Source organism: Panthera tigris, chromosome A2, assembly GCF_018350195.1.
Source record: "Panthera tigris isolate Pti1 chromosome A2, P.tigris_Pti1_mat1.1, whole genome shotgun sequence".
Lineage (NCBI taxonomy): Eukaryota > Metazoa > Chordata > Mammalia > Carnivora > Felidae > Panthera > Panthera tigris.
The window spans coordinates 7,903,774-7,929,667 of NC_056661.1; the positions used below are offsets into that span (position 1 = coordinate 7,903,774).

The 25,894-nt window shown below is 57.2% G+C and overlaps 1 protein-coding gene and 1 long non-coding RNA gene across 4 annotated transcripts in view; one reads left to right on the plus strand and one right to left on the minus strand.

Annotated features, from left to right (window-relative positions):
* PDE4A (phosphodiesterase 4A) overlaps positions 1-23,934 on the plus strand; it is a 38,443-nt gene extending 14,509 nt beyond the window's left edge. For 2 of the 3 annotated variants that reach the window (XM_042978143.1, XM_042978142.1), the window contains 14 exons: positions 8,420-8,611; positions 9,504-9,540; positions 9,664-9,734; positions 10,484-10,533; positions 10,702-10,814; positions 14,349-14,442; positions 15,934-16,157; positions 17,533-17,631; positions 17,726-17,890; positions 18,107-18,206; positions 18,330-18,484; positions 18,688-18,810; positions 19,246-19,428; positions 22,166-23,934. In XM_042978143.1, coding sequence (XP_042834077.1) covers positions 8,420-8,611; positions 9,504-9,540; positions 9,664-9,734; positions 10,484-10,533; positions 10,702-10,814; positions 14,349-14,442; positions 15,934-16,157; positions 17,533-17,631; positions 17,726-17,890; positions 18,107-18,206; positions 18,330-18,484; positions 18,688-18,810; positions 19,246-19,428; positions 22,166-22,855 — 2,296 coding nt within the window. In that variant the 3' untranslated portion in view covers positions 22,856-23,934. Of the gene's footprint in view, positions 1-800; positions 1,076-8,419; positions 8,612-9,503; positions 9,541-9,663; positions 9,735-10,483; positions 10,534-10,701; positions 10,815-14,348; positions 14,443-15,933; positions 16,158-17,532; positions 17,632-17,725; positions 17,891-18,106; positions 18,207-18,329; positions 18,485-18,687; positions 18,811-19,245; positions 19,429-22,165 lie in introns of those variants that run through there. The other variant, XM_042978144.1, reaches the window with a different exon arrangement.
* Positions 17,290-18,093, minus strand: LOC122236576. Its single transcript, XR_006214667.1, has 4 exons — positions 17,964-18,093; positions 17,720-17,799; positions 17,510-17,606; positions 17,290-17,416 (listed from the first exon to the last, which is right to left on the minus strand). It is a non-coding gene; the product is annotated as an uncharacterized LOC122236576 (long non-coding RNA).
* Positions 23,935-25,894: the final 1,960 nt, after the last annotated feature.

The window sequence follows — 25,894 nt, forward strand, 5'->3', positions numbered from 1 at the left end:
AGGGATTGAGGGGGACATCCGAGAGACTGTGGAAGCCATCTTAGGGTCTGTGAGGGATCCCAGAATTTGGGGGGGGGGCCTCATGCAGACTGTGGGAATGCTCGGTGGCTGTGGGAAATTCTAGGGGTACTCTGGGGGCCTCTGCATGACTCCGGGATGGTGGGGGTGCTCTAAGAGATTTTGGAGACTTCTGAGGAAACCTGGTGATGGTCCTGGGATCTGAAGGAGTTTCATTTGTGGGTGTGTTCTGAGATTCTTAGGGTGCCCCTGGAGTTTGTGGGGATATATCAGTAACAATGAGGACATCAGTAAGGGACATTTGGGAAGCTATGGGATTGTCCCAGGGTATATGGGGCCTCTCAGCGCATCTCTGGCTTTTGGGGGGAACTCAGGGATTTGGGGGTACCTCTGGATTGTGTGAGGACAACTCAGGGATGGTTGGGACATTCTCTGGAATTTTGGGGACATCTGAAAGACCTTGGGGATACCCCTGAGGTTAGTGAGGGCCACAGCGGTTTGTGAGAACACTCCAGGGATTTGCGGGGGGGCACCCCCGATGTTTGTAGAGGCGCTTCCGGCGACTGTAAGCACCTTAAGGGGACTGCGGGGAGGGCCCTGCGGTCTGAGGGGTGTCCCTCGGCAGCCGCGTGGGCGCCCCAGGCCCGCCCCGCCCCAGGGGCGGCCCCAGAGCGAAGCCGGAAGGGCCGAGGCCGCCCGGCGGGGTGGGGCCCGTGGGCCCCAGGGCTGGGCGGCCGGCCTGCGTGGGCTGCCCGGGGCAGGCGGGCGGCGCTGCTCCCCAGCGCCCGCTGAGGCGGGGCTGCCCCGCGCCCCCTGTGGTTATGGCGCGGCCGCAAGGCCTGGGCCGCATCCCCGAGCTGCAGCTGGCGGCCTTCCCGGCGGTGGCGGCGGCCGAGGACGAGGCGTTCCTGCCTGAGCCCCCGGCCCCGCGCGCACCCCGCCGCCCGCGTTCGCCGCCCTCCTCTCCCGTCTTCTTTGCCATCCCGTCCCCAACTTTCCGCCGGCGTCTTCGGCTTCTCCGCAGCCATCAGGACTTTGGCCGCCAGGCGTGGGCTGGGTAAGTGCGCGCCAGCGGCGGTGGGTTCGAATCTCCCTTGGCCACCCGGCAGGCCAGGTCTGGGGTTCCTAGCGGGCCCTCCGCAGCCTAACTTCCCCTCGTCCGTCCCAGGACAGCGATAAAAATCATCCCTGCCCTCCAGGGTTGCCGTGGAGACATCTGATAGGGCATGCAGTAGGCACTCAATAAACGTGAAGTTCCTCCCGCTACCTTGGCAGACCTCAGTCTGCAGGCAGGCTTTGGACGAGTGAGGCCAACCTGCCATCCAACCGCGATCTGGGGACACGTGTTCGATTCTGCTAGCCTCAGTGTAAAGGCCTGTGAAATGGGGCCAGCGCTGCTGTCTGGGGGTTGCCTTGCCAGGAGGCTCAGTGATGTTACCGGGTGCACCGGGCACAGAGGGCAAATGCACTTTCTCTTCCTGGCCAGACTCGGGGTGGGATGCGAGGCGAGGAGCCCGGAGACACATCCGGTCTGGCTTCCCAGTGTCCGTTTAACTCGGAAACCGAGGTTGACAGCCCAGAGGTGGGCACGGGCTGGCTCTGGGGGCTTTTCCAGAGCCAGGAGAGGGTCCTCTGGTTACCCCCTTGCCTCCCTACTCTCCGCATGCACTTGTTTGGAACCTGAGGTCCGAGACATAGTGGGAGAGGACACCGCCCGGACAGGCTCAGCGTCTGGACCCAGGGAAGAGATTGGCGAGGGGAGAGGAGAGGAGGAGGGGTCGGGAGCGCAGCGTGGAGCCGGGGAGGGTGTGTGTGTTGGGGGGAGAAATCAGTGCCTCTCCCCGGGTTTCTCTCTGTGTCTCTGTCTCCACTTCTGTCTTTCCTGTTTCTCCCCCTTCCCCGCATCCGTCGTCCCTCCCCTGGGTTTTTGTCACCGGACCCCGCACTCCGCCGCCGGCGCGGGCGAGTCTCTTTCCCCCTGGGGCGTGCTGCGTTCAGAGGGCTCCAGCGGGCCCAGCTCGACGTCATTCGGGAGGGAGGCGGGGCCAGGGACAAGGCGTGGCGGGGGTTGGGGGGGGGGCCGGGGCCCGAGCCCAGGAATCGGGAGCCTGCCCCCCCTCCACCGCAGGCCCGGGGGGAGGGGGGCAAGTGGGAAGTGTGCACAGAGTTCCACAGGAGAAGGCAGGAGCGGAGCCCTCTCAGGCGCTGGGGACCCGGAGACACCCAATCGCCCGGGGCCCGTCCCTGGGGGGGTCACCGGGAGGGCGGGTGTGGAGGCGGTGCCGCTGGTGGCCACAGACACCTCGGGCCTGTGAACAGTGAACGCCACACCACCGTGCCGCTGTCCTCATGCTCGCCCCGACAGCCTTTGGCACCCATGCACTCGGGTTCAGCGCCTCAGGCAAGGCCCCGGCCCCCTGACCTGACACTGCCCCCCGCGGGCCCTGAGTCCCTGGTCCACTTCTCCTTCAGCGACGAGGACACCTGTTGGCACCCTCCAGGCAGACCTGTCAGGTGGGTGGCCTGGGGCCAATTCCCTCCTTTGCCACTGAGGGCTCTGGCTGGGGTGTGTGGGGGGGGTGTGTGGGGGCGGGGGGTAGAGGGTGCCCAGTGGGCCTTGGGGAGTCCCCAAAGTGGCTTCCAGGGTCTGCCTGCAGCCCCATCCCCTTCTCCAGCCCCCAAATTCTTAGTGCTGCTGTCGGCTTCCTGCAGGTGATAGCCCTCAAAAGGAGTGCTAGGTCCTGCCCCCTTCCTATTTGAGATGGGATCCCTTCACCCTCTTTGTGCCCCTAAACCTGGGTCTCTGGCACTCATGTTGGTACCAAATATGGGTGTCCAGCGTCACCTGGGCTCCACTCCCAGGCCACCGGCCTGGAGCCAGGTCCCTCTGGCCCTGCTCTGCTCAGTGCCTCCAGTCTTACCCACCCCCTCCTTGCTGGGGCTGCCAGGCTGAAAACCAAGCTGGGGTGGGGGAGGGGGGCAGCTCCTGCTGGAACTCCTGGGGGTTATTTAGAATCAACTGGACAGTGCTGGAGCAGAGAAAATTCTCAGGGTACGGCTGCCTCGTTCTCGCTCCCCTCTACTAATCCCTTCAGCCAAGCCAGACACACACAGACACAAACACAGACGCACCCACCCACACACAGGGTAATCGGGGGTCTGTGTTTACTGTGCAAGGCGTGGGTCTCTGAGGCGGTGGGGACACAAAGAGAATCTCACAGTTGACCCATGGGGGCCACAGAAACCCTGGCTTCGCACAGTCAGTCTCACGTTACAGGAACGCACTCTCCCCGCAGCCCACACGCAGGCCTGGTTCCCACCTGCACAGAGCCACACATGGGAGCACACACTCAGGAGGCAGGGACAGTCACGGCACATGTGTGGCACACAGGTACACTCTTACAAGGTCACACAAACTCCTAGACACACACACAGATCTGTGCAGGCACCGTGGATACTCGGACCCCACGGACACACCCGGACGTACAAATCCACGCAGAGATCTATACACACACAAGTGCCCTGAGCACACATACACCCTGACTCACACATGCACAGACCCTCTGTGCACACCCGGCCCTACAAACGGCCATGTCACCTGGCACCACACGCCCGCCCTCAACCTCTGTATGACCTTCACAAAGCAAATGCCAGGCCTTTCCATAAAGGCTGCCTGGCACCTCCTACGAGGGAGTCAGGTGCAGTGGGGCAGGGAGCCCGGGGAGGCGCCAGGCCTGCCCGGGGAGATCGACGGACACGGGCTGATTGAGCGTCCAGGTTTGTAGCCTGGCGGCTCAGGTTTAAGTCCTTCTAGTACTAGTCAAGTGGTTCTTTCCCGTCTGCACCTCAGTTTACTTCTCTTGGAAATGGAGCATTGGTACACGTCCAGGCAGAGCACAGCGCCTAACACATGGCACTTAATGGCAGTTGGCTGCTTTCGTTGTTGTTATGATTTTTACCAACTGGGACCGGTCTCCGTTCCCTGCCGTCCCCCTCCCAGCTTGTTGTTGCCCATTGGCCCCCGCAGCGGAAAGTCTCTGAAGCCTTGGTCTGCCCCTGGGCTGCACAGTCCTCCGGAGGCCCAATGTGATGCAGGCCTAGGGGCCCCGGAGGGGTGGAGGCAAGTGGCAAATTCAACCAGAGAAGGCCACCAAGTGGTCACCTGTCTGAAAGGCAGGTTATTTCCCTTATGATGGAGTGTCTGGGCATGTGGCTGTGATGTCAAGGCCTGTTGGCTACCCTCGACTCCGCTTAATGGCCTAGGGTCCTGCCGGGACATGATTGGAGCAGCCTCCAGCCTGACTTTGGGCCACCCTGAGCAGTGGCAGACAAGGGAAGGGTGACTCCACATAGCACCGGCGTGCCATCCTGGAGGGTAGGTGAGACCCCACGCCCACATACACCGACACTCAGCCTGCAGTTCAACAGGCCCGATGCCCTCCCCTCTGCCCTTCCGAAGCCCGGGGGACATCAGCTCCTGGAAGCACAAACAGCAGGGCCCCAGGGAGCCTCTTCCCATCGTGGCCTCTGGGCTCCTGCTTACGTGAGCGGAGCCCCTGGGGCTACAGTATCTGATGCCGGTCGGGCCCACTCTGGGACTTGGGTCTCACCTTCCCTAAACTGTCTTCAGTGTCTGGGGCCAGGGTAGGGTCCTCAGTACGTAAGTATGTTCCTGTCTCCTCCCCCGTGGGACTCAGTAGAGCCAAAAAATCCAGGCTGTGCCCAGGGAGACAGGACGTGGTTCTCAGGCAGCGAGGCCACCAACCCCTTACCATCCCTCTGTGCCCCACTCTCCCCTGTTGCGCCGGGATGTGAACACAACTCACAGAGCTGGTGGGGGACACAACTGGGTTCGGGTGTATAAAGCACTCTGACAATGCCAGGCACACGGCCAATATTCAGGAAGCATCTTGTTAATATTGCTATATACCTAAAAGGATCTAACCTGTTACCTGGCACACAGCAGGTGCTCAGTAAGTGAGCGTTATCATCAAAGGCCCCAGTTCATGGTCTAAGAATTTTCCATCTTAAGGGTTTTTTTTTTTTTTAATTTACTTTTTAAAAATGAACATATAGTAAAATTCACCTTTTTAAAAAAATATTTTTGAGAGAGGGAGAGAGCACAAGTGGGGGAGGGGCAGAGAGAGAGAGAGAGAGAGAGAGAGAGAGAGAGAGAGAATCTGAAGCAGGCTCCAGGCTCTAAGCTGTCAGTGCAGAGCCCGATGCCGGGCCCGGACCCATGAACCATGAGATCGTGACCTGGGCCGAAGTCGGTTGCTCAACCGACCTAGCCACCCGGGCGCCCCAAATTCACTCCTTTTGTCTACATTGTATGAGTGTCTTTATTGTAGTAAAATCTACATAACATACTTGTCCACTTGACCGTTTCTTGAGTGTACATTTCAGTGTCGTTAAGTATACTGACATTGTCGTGCAACTGTCACCACCATCCATCTCCAGAACGTCACCACCTTCCCAAACCGCCGCTCTATACCTAGTAAGGTAAGGAAAGGACGCTTGAGTTGTTTCCAACTCTTGGCTCTTTTGAATCACGCTGCTCTGAACTTTGGCGTACAAATATCTGCTTGAGTCCTGCTTTCGATTCTTAGTGTTTAGTATTTCAATTCTGCGTGTGTACCCAGAAGTAGTATTGCTGGATCACACGGTAATTCTATACTTAAGTTTTTAAGGACCGTTTTCTATAGTAACCGCACCATTTCACGTTCCCCCACATCCTCACCAACACTGGTTACTTTACCTTTGTTTTTTCACGATTTTACTCTTTTTAAGTTTTATTTATTTTGACAGAGAGAGAGAGAGAGAGCGTACGAATAGGGGAGGAGGGGGAGAGAGAGAAGGAGGGAGAGAGAGCGAGAATCCCGACGTGGGACTCTAACCCACGAACCATGAGACCATGACCTGAGCTGAGGCTGGATGCCCAACTGACTAGGCCGCGCAGGTGCCCCGAAGTTTGTTTTTAAAAGAAGTTTGAATTTGTGACTGTTGAAAATGTCTGATTTCTCTCCTAAAATCGGAATACCTGGTTGTTGGGGGTCCCCCAGCACCACTCTACTCTGGGTGTCAGCTGCCTGGCCCCTGCGAACATTTGCTGTGATGGTAGGAATGTGCTCGAATGGGGGCTGAGTGGGCAGAGGGCGGCAGCTCACGTTTCCGTCTGAGGAGTCACGAGACTTGGGACTGAATTCTGGCCCCACCACGCTCTTGCTGCGTGACCCAGAGCTAATCATTCTCCTCTCTGACCTTAGTTTCTTCATCTGTAAAATGGAGTCAACGAAGTCCCTCCCCGTACTCCTACCCCAGGACGGGCCCAGAGAAAAGGGTTAATAGATCCATAGATGCTGCTCTAGGGGATTTCAGACCTTCTTTTTCTCCCTTTCTTTCCCTTTCTTTCTTTCTTTCTTTCTTTCTTTCTTTCTTTCTTTCTTTCTTTCTTAATTGATTTTTGAGCGAATGCAGCGGGGGAGGGGCAGAGAGAGAGGGGGACAGAAGATGTGAAGCAGGCTCTGCGCTGACACCACAGAGCCCGACATGGGGCTCGAACTCACGAACTGCGAGATCATGACCTGAGCCGAAGTCGGACGCTCAACCGACTGAGTCACCCAGGCGCCCCTCAGACTTATTTCTTAGCAGAGGGACCATTCAAATAAAATCTTACGCTGACTCTCATTAGGTAGGACTGGAAAGGGGAGGGCTCCATTTCCTTCCCCTACTCCCTTGCACCCACCAGAGCATAGCCTGAAGTCTGCTGACCCTTCTAACCCCCTCACTTTGACGACGGGGTGACAGACCAGAGAGGGCAGTGGCCTTCCCGAGGCCACACAGTATGTTGCAGGCACGCGGTTCCCCACCAATTCTGCATATCGACTGCTGAGTCCCCTGCCCGTGTGGCGCGTGTGGGGCCGATGCTTCCTGAGCGTTTTACCTGTGTCAATACCGGTCGCCTGGATGACCTGAGGAAGGTGGCGGTTGTCCCCATTTTGTGGATTAGGGAACTGGAATTCAGTCATTTCACCCCAGTCACGCCTCTGGGAATTAGGCGAGCCAGCGTCTCCCTGACTCATCCCGAGCGTCTTGCCGGTGACCCCAGGCTGGGGCCTCGCTCTCTTGCCCTCGGTGTCGCCGGGTCTCTGTCACAGTCTGTCTCTCTCCGCTCCTGACACACCAGCTTCCTTGCTGGCCCTCAAACAAAACCCGAATCCTGCCACAGGGCCTTTGCACTTGCTCTTCCCACCCCCTGGAGTGTCTTCTCCTCCCTCCTGACCAATGGCCTGCTCTTTGTCATCTTTCAGGCCCTGCTCGCAGGTCACCTCCTCAGAGAGGCCTGCCTCCCCTTTCCAGTCTCCCGCGTGGCACAACCCCGTTCGCATATTCACTCATTCACACGTTTTATGATTCATCCAGTAAACATTTTATTGGGTGTGCACTGTGTGCCAGGCCGTGTTCTTGGCCCACGGGCTAGAACAAAGAAGACCAAAATCCTTGCTCTGCAAAGCTTAGTTCTAGGAAGGAAGGCAAACAGCAAAGAAGTAAGATATAGAATATGTCAGGTAAGTAGCGGTTATTTTTTGAAAGGAAAGGTAAATACGAAATAGTAAGGCAGAGATTCAGATCTTAGATGTGTTGGTCAGGTGAGGCCTCCCGGGGACACAGCATTTGAGCGGAGGCCTGAAGGCGGCCGGCCGGAGGAGCCATTGGAGGTCTGGGCAGGGGAAACAGCCTGTGCAGAGGCCCTGAGGCAGGAATACATCTGGAATGTTTAGGAAGCAGCCAGGAGGCCGTGGAGGCTGGAGTAGAGTGAGTGAGGGGGAGACCCGGAGGGCTTGGGGCGGGGCCACCTGGGCCTCAGTGAGGACTTTGGCTTTTGCTCTGGGTGAGCTGGGAGCCATAGAAGGGGCTGAGCAGAAGAGGGATGTGGCTCTCTGGTGGCTGTGGAGGGGAACAGACTGAGGGGCAAGGACAGGAACCAGGGAGCAGGGCAGAGACAAAGGCGCTGGTCCAGGCCACCAATGAGCGGGGCCAGCCGAGGAGGGGGTGAGAAGTGGATGCATTCTGAATAGACGTGGGCAGTGAGGAAAGAGTAGAGCCAAAAAGATCCCCACACTTTTGGCGGTGTGCACGGCCACTAGGCTAACCTGTTTACAGTCTGGCCCTCCCATGCCATTTCCCGTAAGGGACAGATGCTCGTCCGTCTCAGTCACTGCTGTGTCCCAGCACCTCAACAGAGCCTGGCTCACAAAGGCACTCGATGGCTCTGTGATCTCTGCAACCTCCTGTCCCCCGTCTCTACCAGGAGTGTCCTCGGTACCCTTATTCCTCTGCCACCCCCCCCCCAGTGCCATCTCAGCCCCCCTGACCGCTCTTCTCGCCCACCCCCTTGCAGCTTCGAGGCGGAGAATGGGCCCACGCCATCTCCTGGCCGCAGCCCCCTGGACTCGCAGGCGAGCCCGGGCCTCGTGCTGCACGCCGGGGGGGCTATCAGCCAGCGCCGGGAGTCCTTCCTGTACCGCTCAGACAGTGACTATGACATGTCACCCAAAACCATGTCCCGGAACTCGTCGGTCACCAGCGAGGCGTGAGCACCCCACTCTCACCCTCCAGGCCTGCTCCCAACACAAGCTGCCCTTGCCAGCAGGGAATGGGGACACCGCCTAAGCCCCCTGCCACCTCTCCTTCCCAGTGAAAAGTAAACAGCCCCCTTGCCCACATCGAGGGCTCGGTCCCTTTACAGCATGCCCACCCAGCGAGGTCTGAGGGTGCGCCCCATCTCTGCCCCCCACTCAGCTACGGTGAGCCTCTCCCTCCAGCCCAGCCCGCACCCACATCCTTGCGGTCCCTGCCCACCCAACCTGCCCAAGCCCACTCCTACCCATCGGCAGCTGGGGCCTGGCCCCCCTCAGCCTGTCCCCGCTGCCACTTCTTCCCACAGAGCATCCACCTCGGCTGAGCCCCCTCTGCCTTCCCCCCCCCCGCCCCGCTCCAGGCTTCCCTAAACCAGCCCCCCTTATCACGACCACCTGTTAAGGCGTGAGCACCCCCAGACCTGCTCAGCCCCCTCCCCTCTCACTGGATCCTCCAGCCCTGGCCCTACCCATCCAGGTACCCACCTCAGCTCCCCTAACTCCTCTTGCTCCCCATCCCCTCCTACTCACTGCTCTCACCAGCCCCCCCCCTGCAGTGGATTTATGGCAGCCCCCTTTGTCTCTGCACACCCCCTCCCTGCCCACCCACCTGAGCTCCTCTGTCCGGCCACCGTTCCCTCCAAGACCAGCCCCTGTAGGGTGTGTACCCTTGGGAGGTGTAAGCGCCCTCTCCCCTCACCTGTTGGAGCCCCCCCCCACGTCCCAGCCCACCCTCAGCCCAACCCCCATAGAGAGTTGCTTCTCTGGCACCCCAGCCCCTTTTCACCCAGGCCCGGGGGTGTCCCACAGTGAGGACGCCTGACCTGCCCCTGTCCTTGGTTGCAGGCACGCTGAGGACCTCATTGTGACACCTTTCGCCCAGGTAAGACCCCTCCCCTAAGAAAGGAAGGGGCTCCAACCTTCCCCCACACTTGGGGACAGGGACCTAGCCCCAGCCCCTCCGGGTGGCTCCCTCTCCTCACTGCTGGCTCTCCCTCCGTCCCAGGTGCTGGCCAGTCTCCGGAGTGTTCGCAGCAACTTCTCACTCCTGACCAATGTGCCCATTCCCAGCAACAAGTAAGTCAAGGCTGGGCCCCAACATTCATGATCATGAGGCCAGGCACACCTGGGTTCAACTCTTAGCTCTGCTGTGTGCCCTCAGGCAGGAACTTGACCTCTCTGAGCCTCTGTTCAGGCAGCAGCTCCCTCTGAGCCAGCAAACCATTGCAATTTGAATGGCTAAGGCAGAAACTTTTAAAAATAAAGACCAAGGGGTCCAGACACGTGGTGGTGAGGCCAAGGGTAGCCAGGCGCCACAGCCTTGGGGCCACTCCTGGCCCCAAAGCCAACTTTCCAGGCAAATAGCGTCTTGTGGTGCCTTTGTCCCCCCTCCATAAAATGGGAATTTAATAGCGCCTCCAATAGATGCTGCTGTGAGGAGTCTGCAAGATAATACATAGAAAGTGTGAGAACATTTGCCCAGCACGTAGTAAGTGCTCACTAAATAGAAGTGATTATTTGGGGGCAGGCGCTTGGCTGAGAGCTGCTAGTCCCTCTGGGAGTTGCAGGAACTTTGGAGACATAGGACCTGACCCTGCCGCTGATCAGCCGTGTGGTCTTGAGCAAGCTTGTTCGCTTCCTTGAGCCCGTTTTCTCATCTGTAAAATGGGTTCTCCTGGGGGCTCTGTGAGAGGCTGCAGGCTGAGCACATGGTGGCATGCGTGGGACACAGGGAGCGCTCAGAAAAAGGAAAGGTGGCATTATAGAGAGCGGAGGCAGGAATCTGGGGGCACACAGGCTGATGTTGGAGCCCCGTTTCTTTGCAGACGGTCCCCGCTGGGCGGCCCAACCCCCGTCTGTAAGGCCACGCTGTCAGGTAACAAAGCCCAGGGGGTGGGAAAGGGCCCCTCTTGCTGCTCCAGTGGGGGACCCCTCACCCGGGGGTGGTGGTGGCTGTCTTACCTCCTTTCCCCACTCATCTGGTGGACCCCCCTCATCTCGGGTTGGGGCCTCTGGGTCACCACCCATGCTGCCCCTTCTCCAGAAGAGACATGTCAACAATTGGCCCGGGAGACACTGGAGGAGCTGGACTGGTGCCTGGAGCAGCTGGAGACCATGCAGACCTACCGCTCCGTGAGCGAGATGGCATCTCACAAGGTGAGGAGGCCCCCGGCCGGCAGGGCGGAACTAGCCCCTGGGCGGGGCCTGAGGATGGGGGCCAACCGCTGGGTGGGATCTGCGGGCGGGTCCACCCATGGGGCGGGGCCGGTATCTGGATGGGGCCAATGAGAGGGGACCCTTTCCTGGGCCTGTGGGGTGGGGCTGACTGCTGGCGGGACCTGAGGGGGAGGACACGTTTGGGGCGGGGCCAATGCGTGAACGGGGCCTTTGGGGTGGGGGCCCATTCCTAAGCAGGGCCAACCCGAGGGCTGCGTGTTCTAGCAGATTCTGACTTCCCCCAGGGGTGGGGGAAGCCTAGTGCGTGGGGGTATATGTGCCTGGTTGTACATCTGATGCAGGCTGCCATCTCTCTTGAGGGGGTTGTCCAATGTTTGTATAGTCTACAGGTGTGTGTGTGTGTGTGTGTGTGTGTGTGTGTGTGTGTGTGACTGTGGGTCTGTGTGGCTGTCAATTTGTTGGCTACACGTTTGCAGCACAAGACGGGGTGTGAGGGGATGTTCCAAGAGGGTACGTCACGAGTAGTGTGCAGATGTGTCTGTATGGAGGATGTATGGGTGCACACAAGCAGTTATTCCAGATTGTAAGTGTGTGGGGCTGTGCCAGAGGGGTATGTATGTTTACAAGTGTGAGTTGGTCTAGGTATGAATCAGAGTGTGTATCTCCATGTGTCTGTGACTCCACGTGTGTGCACAGACACATGCATGCACTTGCAGGGCTGCAGGAGAGGGTGCAAGGCTTCCATGTACAGTTGTGCGGTCTGTGTACTGCACAACTCCAGAGGACACCATCCAGGAAAACGGGCGGCATGAATGATGTTTCCTGGAGTTGTGCGGCACGGTGGTAGCCCGCGTGGGAGGATGCCTATCAGGAAATGAGTATACAGGTGGAGGTGTCTGCGTTGGGGGTGGTGCACATACCTGTGGGTGGAGGTTTGTCTGGGAACATTCCCGTCTGAGGGTGATTGTGTCTCTGAGAGTGTGCCGAGCCTCTGAGAATGTGACTGTCTCTAAATGTAGGTTTGCCGTTGTGTTCCTGCAATGATGTGTGTGTGTGGTTGTGGGTATGATGTGAGCATTTGCTTATGGGTTTCTCAGGGTATGTTTGTGTCCAAGGCCACGTGGTATTTGTGTTTGTCTGAAAGTGTGCCCGTGGGTGTGTGGAGTGTGTGCAGCATATCTGGGTGTCTGTCCCCAGGTGTGTGTCTCCGTGTCTGGGTGTGAGTCTGTGTTCTTGGGAGGGCTGTGCCTGAAGGCGTTCCTATCTCCGTGTACTCAGCTGTATACCTGCGAAAGGGCTGGACTTCGGAGTTGTGACTGTGTGGTGTGTGTTAGTGCGTGTGTTGGTATAGAAGGTGCATCTCCGTGTGTGTGAGTGTGTGGACTGTCTGGGCGTGTGTCTTTGTCTCTGGGTGTGTCCCTGGAAGGGACGCGTCCTGTCGGGGATGTGCGTGCCTCCCTGCCTTTCCCCGGCAGCCCCACCTGGGTCCTGGCTCAGGCCCGTGGGTTCCGATGCCCCTTTAACGCCCCCCCCACCCCCGGCACCACCTGACGTCGCATGCAGCCTGCCAGTGCTGCAGTGAGCACGCACACGCGCACACACACAGGCGCGCACACGGAGCCCAGAGCCTCCGAAGCCACCTCCCGGGACCCTCGCCCTGCCCCCCCCATGGGCAGGGGTCCCAGGCCACCTCCAGCTACTGCCGCGGGGGGGCCCATCAGGGCCAGGGGCTGGCAGACCATGTAACCAGGGCTGCTATCGGGAGCGCGGAGGGGAGGGGAGCCCCCAGCCCCGCTGGGCCGGCCCAGGCCCCTCCGCGGCTCCCCCTTGCACTGCCCACCTGCCCTGAACCCCCCCACCGCAAACCCACAGTGGCTGTTAACCCCGGGACTCCCCAAGCCCAGCCTCTGTGTGCGGCAGCCCCGAGCGGGGCTAAGATTCCAAGATGCCCTTGGTGGATTTCTTCTGTGAGACCTGCTCCAAGCCGTGGCTGGTGGGCTGGTGGGACCAGGTAGGGGAAGTCGGGGTGGAGGATGGGCGGGAGACTCGGCCCTAGCCCTCCCACCTTGGATCCTCAAGCCCCTGGTCTGGGCTGGTGTGTGCGGCTGTGCACGTGTGTGGCCTGGACATGAAGCCTTGTGACTGTCTGTGTCTGTGTGTGGCCCAGGGCTGGGTGGGGATAGCGGGGGGCTGGGGATGTGGGTCTCTTGCTGGGTGTGTCGGTACTCACGTGTGTATGTGTCTACAGCGGTGTGGGGCTGTCTGACCATATGCTTATTTGCCTGGGTCACAGTGTGGCCCTTTCTGAGATCACATGGCTCTGGTTGTGGTGGTGTATGTTGGGACGTGTTTGTGAACCCGGAGCTGTGTGTTTTCTCCGGGGCATGTGACCCCAAGTGTCTGTGACTGCCTTATCGTGTGTGTCCTTTGGTTTGTGTGTCTGTGGCTGTGCAGAGCCGTGTAAGATGGTCGTCTGTGACTCTGTGTGTGGTTGTGTGACTTTGTGGGTCCTTCTTGTGTACACGTCTCTCGCAGCACTAGGAGGAGTAAGTGCCCCATCCTGGTGTGGGCTACGTGGGCTCACCCTTCCCATCCAGTGTCCCTCCTGCCTCTCTGGACGGAGTCTGCTCCTGCTCTGGGGGTGCTTCAGTGGAGCTTGGGGGCGGGGAACCAATGCCCTTTCTCCTCCATGCACAATGTCACAGCAGACACTTGTGTGAGGTGGCTTGGGGGGACCAGGAGGGACCTCCAAGCCTGGTTCGGGGTATCCTCTGCTCATCTGTGCATCTGTCCACCCTCCTGGGACTGGGGGAGAGGGGGCTCTGATGGGAACCCCCCTCCCCTGGATGACCGAACAAGGTTTCCTCAGCTCACTGTTCTCCCCTGCCCCTGCCCAACCTTCTCTTCTCCCAGAACTTGCATTCTCTCCTGCAAAGGAGAGACTGTATTGTCTCCTTCCAAACTGGGCTGGGAGCTGGGGGCCTGGACGCCCTGGGAGTGGGGTCCATATCTGGGAAGACGTGGGCCAGGGTAGCTCTGGGAAGGCAAGAGTTAAGGGGCCTGCGGCCTGCCCCCCCCCCCCTACTTTCCCCCAGCTCAGCAGCTGGTTGGAAGGGGAGTTGCTAAGGAGACTCCCATCGCCATGGCGACGGGATTCTCCTGACACCCTATTGGCTCACTGTTAAGCGGGAGCCCCTCCCTTCCACAGGTGCCCCTCTGGCTCCTCCTTTGGGCTGGAGGAAGAGGAAGTCTGGGGAGGGGTGCCCCCCTTCCTCAGGAAGGGAGGGGTATGCTGAGTCCTGACTTCCAAGCCTGGGGCCCCCCTCCAGACCTGGGAGGAGAGGAAGGGCTGACCTCTCCCCTCTAGCAGCTTGCTGAGGGCTCTGTTGGCTGAGCAGAGAAGTTGGAAGGACTCATGGGGTCTTCAGAAGTTTCTCGGGAGGGGCTGACATCCTCCACCCTCTGCTGCCCTGTCTCCCTATCATTCCTTCCTTCTTGCCTCCTTCACCTTAGTTCAAGAGGATGTTAAACCGTGAACTCACACACCTGTCAGAGATGAGCAGGTCAGGAAACCAGGTCTCTGAGTACATCTCCACCACATTCCTGGGTGAGTGAAAGGCACCGCTTGTATGTGCGGGGAGAGGCTGCACGCCTGAATTGGAGGGGGCTGCCCCAGACCGCAGGTCCCATTGCCCACATTTGCCCGAGGGACCCTGACTCTTAATTCCCTAAAGATCAAGGTTACCACGCTCAAGCGTTCCCATGCTCACGATGCCCCTAAACCCAGAGGGATGTCAACTTTTATAGAACTTCCACAGTAAAAAAATCTCTCCAAGCAGAAATGCCCCCCCAAACTCAGTGGGACCACAACGGAACTCTCAAACTCAAGACCCCAAAAACCCCACAAACTCAAATAGAATTCCTAAACTTTAAATGCCTCCAGGCTGAAAGGCCTCCCCAAATTCAGTAGACTATCCAAACTTGGATTTCCCCCCACAAATTCAGGAGATCCCTCAAACTCAAGAGCTATGCTCAAACTCGGTAGGGTTCTCAAACTTAAGGGAACGGCTGTCCTTAAGAACTCATAAAAGACCCCCTCAAAGTTTCAAAACCCTCCAAGTTGAAAGGTCTCCCAAATTTGGGAGAATCACCCAACTTGATATGACCCTCAGATTCAGTAGGACCCCCCCCCCCCCCACACACACAGACTTTTGATACCTAATACAGTTATACAGAGTACCTCAAATTCATTAGAACCCTCAAGCTCATGGGGACCTCCAACTCATCCTAATCTCTTTATCCAAGAGCCCAAGCTGAAGATATGCCCCCCCAAATTCAGCATAATTTTACCCTCTCAATTTATCACCAAAGGTTTCCAAATTCTGGAGAACCGCCCTGCGCCAAGCCCAAGAGAAGGGTTCAGAGTTTCAAATACTCCCGCCAATGGGGGTGTGGCCGTGCAGAGTTCTGAGATCCAGCCAATGGGAGCATGGCATGCAAATAACCCCTATTAGGCCCCGTTATTGACTGGCAGGGCCCCAGGTCACAATGGGTGGCCCAGGTTCAGCTCTGGAAGCCCTTGAAAGCTCAGGAAAAGGGATCCTGGGGCTGGCCCCCCAGGCAGGCTGGTGTTAAAGGGGTGGGGTGGGGGTGGGGCTCATGGAGCCAGAGACTACCCTTCCCTCCCTCTTCCCCATGCTGTCCACCCCGATCAGCACTCTTAGTCACCATGGAAGTGTCTCCCCTGCCCTAGAAGTTCCCCTGCCTATACAGGACAGGCAGCTACTCTCTCCAGCATCCTCAACCTGCTTCCTGACTTCCCGTGCCACCCCTTTGTCAAACCTGGCTATCAGACTGGGGCCACCCCAATGCTCCGGGCTAGTCCCAGGGTCCCTGCTCCAGCCCACCACCTCCCAGAAGAATTCCTCCCTTCCCTCTGGTTTCCAGCCTATAAGGAACCAACAGCATGACATCCTGAAGGGGTCTGCCCTCCTGCGTGAGCCTTCCCAGGGCACAGTGGGGAGCCCAGGGGAAGTGAGGGCCAGATGAGGGGGTCTCTGTGGGAGCCTCATGCTTGTCTCTCCTCCATCTGCTCCAGACAAGCAGAATGAAGTGGAGATTCCATCACCCACGATGAAGGATCGAGAAAAACAGCCAGCTCCCCGCCAGAGACCTTCCCAGCAGCCCCCGCCCCCCGGGCCGCAATTCCAGCCCATGTCTCAGATCACGGGGGTGAAGAAGCTGATGCATAGCAGCAGCCTGAGTGACTCCAGCATCCCCCGCTTTGGGGTGAAGACCAACCAAGAAGAGCTCCTGGCCCAAGTGAGTAGGGTCTCAGCAGACACTGGATTAGAGAGGGGCGGGAGTCTCCTGGGGCCCAGAGAAGGACCAGGCGTTGGGTCAGTCTGAAATGACAATCCAGGCATACTTGGCTTATGAGACTCTCAGGAGAGCAAGAGTGAGGGAAGCAGGAGAGGAAGAACCTAAGCAAGGAGGTGGCCTCAGAATCTGGCCTCCGCCTGACTCCACAGGGAGCTCTGGAGTGTCAACAGTGCCACAGAGTTGAGCCCACCTTGAGGCAAGAGTGCGGGACTTTTGTACCCCACTGTGGGCGGTCCCCAGAGTGGACAGCATTACCGCCTCCGTGTAGCTCCCACAGGGGCAAGAGCAGTTTTCTGGAGAACAGAGCAGCTGTGAGTCTTTGTAAGCAACAGTCCCAGCACCCACCCAGGAGGACAGGTGCACTGGTCAGTGAAGGGGATCTGGGTCGAACGCCAACAGCATCCACTACAGGCCAGACCTGGGTTCAGCTCCGTGACACCTAACGCCAAGGGGCTCCCGCATGGGTTTGTACAGCGGACTCGGTGCACTCTTGTTGGCTCAGTCAGCTGACATTTGTTGTAACCTGAACTCCAGCACTAGCCGGTGCCCAGTCCGTCACCCGGTGTTTACTGAGCACCTACGGTGTGCTGGCACTGTTCCGGATTCTGGGGAGCTATGGAAAATTAGCCCGAGTTCCTTTCCCCCTGGTGCTGGTGAGCTGTTTGGCTCCGAAGCCAAACTGTGCTTTTGGGGTCAGCCAAACGGAGTTCACACCACAGCGTTGCCACTTGCGAGATGCAAGGGCTTGGGTAGGTCGCATCACTTCTGAGCTTTGGTTCTCCAACCAACCGAATGAGATCAAGCATTTAGCATAATGTCTGGGAGACAATAGTCACTCAGGGGGCGCCTGGGTGGCTCCTCGGTTAAGCGTCAGACTTCGGCTCAGGCCATGATCTTACAGTCCGTGGTTGGAGCCCCGCACCGGGCTCTGTGCTGACAGCTCGGAGCCTGGAGCCAGCTTCAGATTCTGTGTCTCCCTCTCTCTCTGCCCCTCCCCCACGCACACTCTGTCTCTCGCTCTCAAAAATAAATAAAACATTAAAAAAAAATTTTTTTTTTAAAGTCACTCAGTACACAGGCGCTGTGGTTGCTTTATTTTCTGGCCTGGTCGGACGTGGACAGTCAACTCTGTGCTGTTGAGCACAGCGCCCACCCGGTGGGCAATGACAGTGCTACTTTCAGACCAGAGCTCTGAATTGCTAGGAAAGAGTCGAGAGGGGTGACGATCAACCAAGAGGAACTTCTGACCCACGTGGGTAGGGGCAGGGCCCTGGGTCTTGTGGGCTGCTGACCTCTGGCCTCCTACTCCACCCAGGAACTGGAGAACCTGAACAAGTGGGGCCTGAACATCTTCTGCGTATCCGAATACGCCGGAGGCCGTTCCCTCAGCTGCATCATGTACACGATATTTCAGGTAGGGCGGGCTGAGTGGGGCAGGGTGAGCGGAAGGGGGCCGGGCGGAGAGCAGAGAGCTCTCGGGAGTCACCGTTCCCCATACCTACCCTCAGGAGCGTGACCTGCTGAAGAAATTCCGCATCCCGGTGGACACCATGGTGACATATATGCTGACCCTGGAGGACCACTACCACCCCGACGTGGCCTACCACAACAGCCTGCACGCGGCCGATGTGCTGCAGTCCACCCACGTGCTGCTGGCCACGCCCGCGCTAGATGTGAGCACTGCCTGGCCCCTGAGTCTCCCCAGCCCCGTCTCCCTCCCTGACTGCCCGTCGCCCATCTCCTGACCTCCGTGTCTCTCTGACGCTGGCCTTCCCGATCCTCATCGATCCTTCCTGACCGTCTTCTTTGGCACCCGCATCTCTCTCTCACCCTCTCAGATCCCCCATCTTTCTAACCCGCCTCGCTCCCACCCCCGTCTCTGCCCCTAGGCTGTGTTCACGGACCTGGAGATTCTTGCCGCCCTCTTCGCGGCCGCTATTCATGACGTAGACCACCCTGGGGTCTCCAACCAGTTCCTCATCAACACTAGTGAGTGGCCCCCACGGGGGCGGGGCCTGCCGGGTTGGAGGCGGGGCCTGTGCTGCCCCACCCCTCGAGGCGGCCCTGCCGGCCCCACCCTCCCCTGACCGCCTGCCTGGGCCTGGGCCGCAGATTCGGAGCTGGCGCTCATGTACAACGATGAGTCGGTGCTGGAGAACCACCACCTGGCCGTGGGCTTCAAGCTGCTGCAGGAAGACAACTGCGATATCTTCCAGAACCTCAGCAAGCGCCAGCGGCAGAGCCTGCGCAAGATGGTCATCGACATGGTGGGCGGGGCGGGGGCGGGGCCAGAACGGAAAAGGGCGCCTTTGACACTGGGGTTGAGGCAGGGTCTGAGTCCAGGCCAGGAAGCCCCGCGAGAGGCGTCCTTTGTGGGGACTGGGAACGGGTTGTGCTGAGGGAAAACTTTAGAGGCGTAGTTCGGGTCAGTACGGTCCGTGGCAGGGCTTCAGTGGCCCCTCACCCACAGGTGCTGGCCACGGACATGTCCAAACACATGACCCTCCTGGCAGACCTGAAGACCATGGTGGAGACCAAGAAGGTGACCAGCTCGGGGGTCCTCCTGCTGGACAACTACTCCGACCGCATCCAGGTGCTCCCCCCCCCCCCCCCCCCCCCCCCGCACACCATACAAGGAGACCGGACCCTCTCTCCTTTTCTCTCTCCCCTTTGGGTCCCGTTTGCCCCCCTCCCTCAGCCTGCAGCTCCCATGTTGCCCTTCTTCCTGTCTCTTTTCTGTCTCCCCTCCCATCTCTCCATCCCAATTCCCATCTACCATCCCTCCTTACTTCTTCCCTTCCTCCATCACCCCGTCCTGTCTCCTCTGCCTTTGCCAACACCTCCTTCTCTCCTCTCCCCACGATCTCTTTCTTTGCTCTCCCCCTGCCATCCTCTCCCCTCTCCCCATTTCCCCTATCTCTCTCCACATCCCCCTACCTCACTCTCCCAATAAAGGGGGAGGTAAGGAAGCGTGAGGTCCCAGACTGGGACGGGGGCATGGCCTCTGAAGGTCCCCCACCTCATGCAGGTCCTTCGGAACATGGTGCACTGTGCAGACCTCAGCAACCCCACCAAGCCACTCGAGTTGTACCGCCAGTGGACCGACCGCATTATGGCCGAGTTCTTCCAGCAGGGGGACCGTGAACGTGAGCGGGGCATGGAGATCAGCCCCATGTGCGACAAGCACACAGCCTCGGTGGAGAAGTCTCAGGTACGGTGTTAAGCGGGCCTCCCCACCCCATGCTGGCCTGGAGCTCCGAGACCCAGAAGTTCCCGACCTGCTCCTCCACAAAGTCAAGTTTTTCTGTGTGTGTGTGTGTGTGTGTGTGTGTGTGTGTGTGTGTGTGTTTCTTTCCTTTTCTGCCTTGATGGGAAATTTGCAACATTTTCCCTTCTACAGAATAACCAAAACCAGGCCTCTGGATTCAAAACTTGTAGATGTGAGTGGAACAGTTCTCTCTCATTTAGCATCCATAATAATACTTGCCCAGCTCTTGGTTACAGACCTTATGTCGCTCCAGCCTCTCGGTATCCCTGTAACCTGGCTGCTGATTTTGTCCTTGATTTTTGGTGGGATTTTGCAATGAGATGCGATGACGCGTCATCATGTGCTTGTTTAACTTGACAAGAGGTACGGAAACCCAGTCTTGTTTGTAAAGTGTGGATGTGAAAGTTTCTCACCCTCCCCACTCCCAGTCTCCTCCCTGGCAAGACCTGTTCTTCCCGGCTCACTGTGCACGCCTTTCCAGACCCGAGTTACCCAGCCTTGGTGCTGTTGACATTTGGGCCCGGGTCATTCTCTGTTGCGGGGGCCGTGCCTTGTAGGATTTTGAGCAGCATCCCTGGCCTCCACCCCTTCCCTTCCAATTACAACAACCAAAAATGTCTCTAGATACTTCCAAATGTCCCTTTGAGCATGCAGATCACCCCATCCTCCAACGCCTGGGAAAACCAGTTCCATAGGTTTTATTACGTAGTTACATTTACGGGCAACTTCATAGCAATAGTTCAGGGGTTTTGCTTTGTTAAAAAAATATGAATTTTATCGATACGTACCCATTTTTATACAGCTTGCCTTTTCTTCCAAACAATGACTTGGAGATGTGTCTGTGTTACTACGTATAGATTTAGCTCATCCCTTTTGACGACTCTGTAGTATTCTCACAGATCTAGACAGCCGATGGGGTCTATAGTTTTTCTCCTGTGGATGGCCATTTAGGTGTTGAGGAGTTACAAATTCACAGTGACTCAAACGAGATAAGGCTTCATTTTTGTTCTCTCTCTCTTCTTTTTTAGAGAGGGTACAAGTGAGTGAGGGGCAGAGAAGAGAGAGAGAATCCCATGAGGGGCAGAGAGAGAGAGAAGGAGGGAGAGAGAGAGAGAGAAGCAGGGCTCACCTGGGGCTCCTGTTTTTGCCCAAAGCGGGGTTCCTGCTTGCCCAACGTGGGACTCAAACTCACTAACTGTGAAGTCATGACCTGAGCTGAATTCAAATGCTTAATGACTGAGCCACCCAGACACCCCATTTTTATTCTCTCGCGTGTAAGAAAAGTCCAGAGGCACCTGGGTGGTTCAGTCGGTTAAGCGTCCATCTTTGGCTCAGGTCATGACCTCATAGTTCACGGGTTCGAGCCCCACGTCCGGCTCTCTGCTGCCAGCCAAGAGCCTGCTTCAGATCCTCTGTCCCCCTCGCTCTCTGCCCCTCCCCCACCCCTCTCAAAAATAAACATTTAAGAAAATTTTTTAATTAAAAAAAAAAAAGTCGAGAGAAAGAATTTAGCTCCCTTTGGCTCCATGAAATAGTCAGGCACCTAAGGAGATTTCAGTGTTTCTCTTCTATCATCCGAAGCATGGGACCTTTGTCCCTAGAGATGCCTCTCATGGTCACGGATGCTGTTGAAACTCTAGCCATTCTGGCCACATCGTAAGGAGGAACGGTCTCTGCCAGCTGAAGCAGCACTCCTACCCCCTATGCCCATCCCAACCCAGATCTTCTATCTACATGTGGTCACATTGCCACCCTCTCTTTGCAAAGGAGGCTGGGAAATGTAGTTTTCACCTATATTGGGGAAGCATTGCCTCCACCAAGAAAAATTAAGATTTTCTTCTTCTTCTTCTTTTTTTTTTTAATGTTTTTATTTATTTTTGAGACAGAGAGAGACAGAGCATGAGCAGGGGAGGGGCAGAGAGAGAGGGAGACACAGAATCCGAAGCAGGCTCCAGGCTCCGAGCTGTCAGCACAGAGCCTGATGCTGGGCTCAAATTCACGGAGTGTGAGATCGTGACCTGAGCTGAAGTTGGACGCTCAACCGACTGAACCACCCAGGCGCCCTCAAGATTTTGTTCATAAGAAAGAGGGAAGATAGTATCAGCATTAGCCAATACTCTGCCATGGAATTATTTCTAGTTTTTCTTTGTTGCAGAAAATATCACTAGTAGTATCTGTGGTGTACCACAATGTTTTAAAACATTTTATTTCAATGTTTTAAGTTTATTTATTTATTTTGAGAGAGAGGGAGAGAGAAAGAGAGAGAGCATGAGCAGGGGACAGGCAGAGAGAGAGGAAGAGAGAAAGAGAATCCCAAGCAGGCTCTGCACTGTCAGCACAGAGCCTGACGCAGGGCTTGAACTCACAAACCTTACGGTCATGGCCTGAGCCAAAACCAAGAGTTGGTCGCTTAAGCAACTGAGCCACCAGGCACCCCCACGGCTTTTTACAACTAATTCCTAACTGACAGATGTGTGGAAGTTTCCAGTATTTGCTTCCATGTCATATGTGATTCTTTTTTTCTTCCCTGTGCAAGAGTTTTTCCGGGTTGGATCTGGAGGAGCACGATTACTAGGTTAAATGCTGTCAGCGCCTTTTAGACTTTACTAGATCCCACAGCATGGCCCTACCATCCGCAACAGCCGGCCACCTGTTGACACCGGTGTCCCTTCTCTCCCAGGTGGGTTTCATCGACTATATCGTGCACCCGCTGTGGGAGACGTGGGCTGACCTGGTCCACCCGGACGCCCAGGAGATCCTGGACACGTTAGAGGACAACAGAGACTGGTACTACAGTGCCATTCGGCAGAGCCCATCACCGCCGCCTGAGGAGGAGCCCAGGGGGCCAGGCCACCCACCCCCACCTGATAAGTTCCAGTTCGAGCTGACTCTGGAAGAGGAAGATGAGGAGGAGGTGTCTACCGCCCCGGGTGCATTTACGGTGCAGGGATTGTCCGTGGCTCAGGATGCGTCCCCAGCTGAGGAACTCTTGGAGGTCGATGGCCAGGATATGCCCACGGAGGTGAAGGTACAGGAACCTTGCTGCACGCAGCAAGCAGACTCCGCCGGTAGTGTGGCTGCGGGCAAGGACAAGGCCACGTCCCCAGACGCATCTGTGGATGCCGTAGGCCGCAGCAGCCCCCTGGCCTTGTCTGCCGAGAGCCCCCTTCCGCCCGCCTTGAGGACCCCGCCCCCTCCAGAGGACACCCCGGGCCTCCCGGGCCTCCCCTCCACGGCGGCCGAGGCGGGGGCCCAAAAAGAGCATCAGGCTGCCAAGAGGGCGTGCAGTGCCTGCACAGGAACGTCCGGCGAGGACCCCCCCCCACTCCCAGCTCCTGGGGGGTGGGGGTCAGCTGGAGGCCCTACCTGAACCTCGGCCCCGACACCCTCCTGCTCTCCCCGGCTCCCTTCACCACCATTACCCCACGACCGCCTCCTCCACTGCCTCAAAGACTCTTGGGCCTCCAGAGAAAAAAGAAAACAGAAAAGTGGGGTTTTTTCTCTTTTCTTTTTTTCCTCTTTTCCCCCACCCCCACCCACGGGGCCTCTTTTTGGAGGTGGGGGCTGGGGAACAAGGGGCGGAGGTCCCGGAAGGGATTTTATTTTTGGAATTTTAATTGTTACATTTTTAGAAAAAGAAAAAAAAAAAAAAAACAGGATGAAACACAGCAACTGTAGATCTCCTGTTCCCGACTACCCCTTGTGTCCCATCTCCTGCCACCTCCCCCTGCCCCAGGCCCCAGCCTCAGTCTTCCGGCCTCCTAGGGCTCTTGGCCTGGGCCCAAGCAGGCATAACGCCTCCCTTCGGGGCTTTTCTTCTGAATTTTGGAGGGTCTCCGGAACCCAACCAGGAATAGCCATTCCGGGCGGGGGACTCAGGGGGGGCTGCCACCGTGGGAGGCCCCAGCTCCAGCCCCTCTCTGGCGCACTGCCCCCCACCCCCCCAGAAGTCTCCCGCCTCATTTTGCACAAACCTGGCAATACTAACCTGAGGGATAGGGACCTGGAGAGGGGAGCCGCGTGCTTTAAGATGTAGCAGAGGCGGGTATTGGAGGGACATTCACACCACCAACCTGGGGTCTGAGGTTTGAGGAGGGCCTGATCCCCCCCCCCCACCCGCCCCTCCACCTGCCACCCTCTTCCCCTTCCACTTTGGGTTCCGTTTGAATTTTCTCCATTGGGGTGGGGGGGGGATGGCTCCGAACCACACCCCTCCTTCCAGCTGCTTCTCCTCTTGTTTCTGCCTTAATGATTCCCATGGCCATAGGAGAGGGGTTCGCAGTGGCCCCCATCCTGGGCACCCCCCCAGCATCCTCCTGACCTCCTTCACGACCCTTTGCCCTAGGAGGAAGCAATAACAATGTACACCCACATCCCCTTTCTGGGCAACCCTCTCCCACCCTGGCACCAAAGTCCTTTCTACTCTGTCCCCATCTGGCCATGCCCCTCCCCCCCCCCCCCCCCCACCACACCCCTGAGCTATTCCTGCAGCAATACGACAGACAGATGCAAGGCCATTTTTCTCCAAGCCATGGGGGACTGTTTGGAAGGAAAGACCCCCTCTCCCCCGCTCCTTTCTGCCCTTTGGCCCAGTTCTGCAGCTGGGCAAGGCAGGGCCTCTCTCTCCTCCCCCCACCCCCCACTCTGAGCACACGGTACTGTAGCCCCCCCGGCTGCCCCAGCCTTCCATCTGTCTGTCCATCCCTGTGGGGAGTACCACCTGCTCCCACCCCCGTGATGCTGTACAGGGTTCATTTTTGTAGCGAAAGTAGTTTCTGTCCCAGCCAGTGACTGGAGTGGGACTTCTTTGGGTTTTCTTTCTTTTTTTTTTCTTCTCTCTCTCTCTCTCTCTTTTTTTTTTTTTTTGTACATACTGTAAGGTTGGTTTGTAAATTATTCTACAGAGGCAAAAAGGGAAAATACACTTGCCCTTCCCCAGCTGACCCAGCCAGGGGAAGGAGGAGGGGTGGGGGTCTCCCAGAGAGAGAGTCCCCATTCCCAATGTATTATACAAACTGTACCATAGACCCCGCAAGGGTGGGTTCAGTGCTGCCGTATGATGGGAAGTCGTGTCATCTTGGGGGGTGAGGGCTGAGCAGAGCCTGCCCCTTGCCCTGTCCCCAGGTGTGACTGGTGAGATGGAACCCCACCCCCAATCAGGGCTCCTCTCCCCAGCGGGGGGCGCAGGGCCCCCTCAGCCGCTCTTGTGTTGTCCCCTCTGACGATCAATCAGTCGGTCCGTTGATCGATAATCAATCCTTCGATCTCGTCTCCAATTAAACCGAGGATTTCACTGATCTTCCTGGCTGATGTGACTTCCTTTCCCACCCTGGTTTTGGGAGGCGTGCCTCTCCTCACCGGCTGCCTGGGACGCGGATAAGGGGAGAGAGAGGCTCCATCCCTGACCCTCCCCAAGCGCTGAGGACCTGGATGGGGGTCCAGCAAGTGTGGCGGGAGGCAGCCCCCTGGCCTGGGCCAGGTGCTGGCTGGCTCAAGGACTTCAGGTTGTAAAGTGGAGGTTCAGACCAGTCTTTGGAGGCTAGGCGACCCAGGTAAACCCCACTTCTTGTACACAGCATATCTGACACAACTCTGGGCACTTCTGGAATCTCACAGTCATTCCTGGAAACCTCGGGGGGGGGGAGGCTGACTGGTAGGGCGTCCATCATCGGGCTGCCAGGCCATGATAAAAGGTCTCTGGTCAAATTCTGCAGTGCAGATGTTAAACCTGATAAACAGCCACAAGAGACTTTACTTACCCTGTAAGTTCTATGAATTCCCAGCATCCTGGCCATTTTGGGATTGCAACCTTCACCTTGCATTAAAACAAAATCCAAAACAAACCTGAATATCTTTTTTTTTTTTAAGATTTTATTTATATACAGATTTTATATTTCTATGTAATCTCTACCCCCATAGTAGGGCTCGAACTCACCACCCTGGGATCAAGAGTCACATCTCTAAGACCAACTCAACCACCTAAATGCCCCTAAAGATTTTAAAGTAACCTCTACACACAGTGTGGGGCTTGAACTCACAACCCTGAGATCAAGAGCCACAGGTTCTACTGACTAAGCCAGGCAGGTGCCCCCAAACCTGAATATCTTCAAGTCAGGGCTCTGTGTTGCTTGGAGCCTGTAAGCCTTATGGTCAGTATCAGGCAAGCCGAATCCCCCAAATTCACGCAGGACTGGCTTGGGCTTTAAGCTGCTTTGCTAAAGTGTTCATTCAAGGTTGGGGTGTGAGTGACTCAGATAGTTTAACCAATCCACATATTTGAATACTGTTAATTCCACTCAAGGGATCCCATTTTCCAACCTTTATCAGGCTAATTAACAAACCCTTGATTTCACCAATGTTTCTGACATTCATTATGCTGATGAGCAAAAAACTCCCCAAGTGGTTAAAG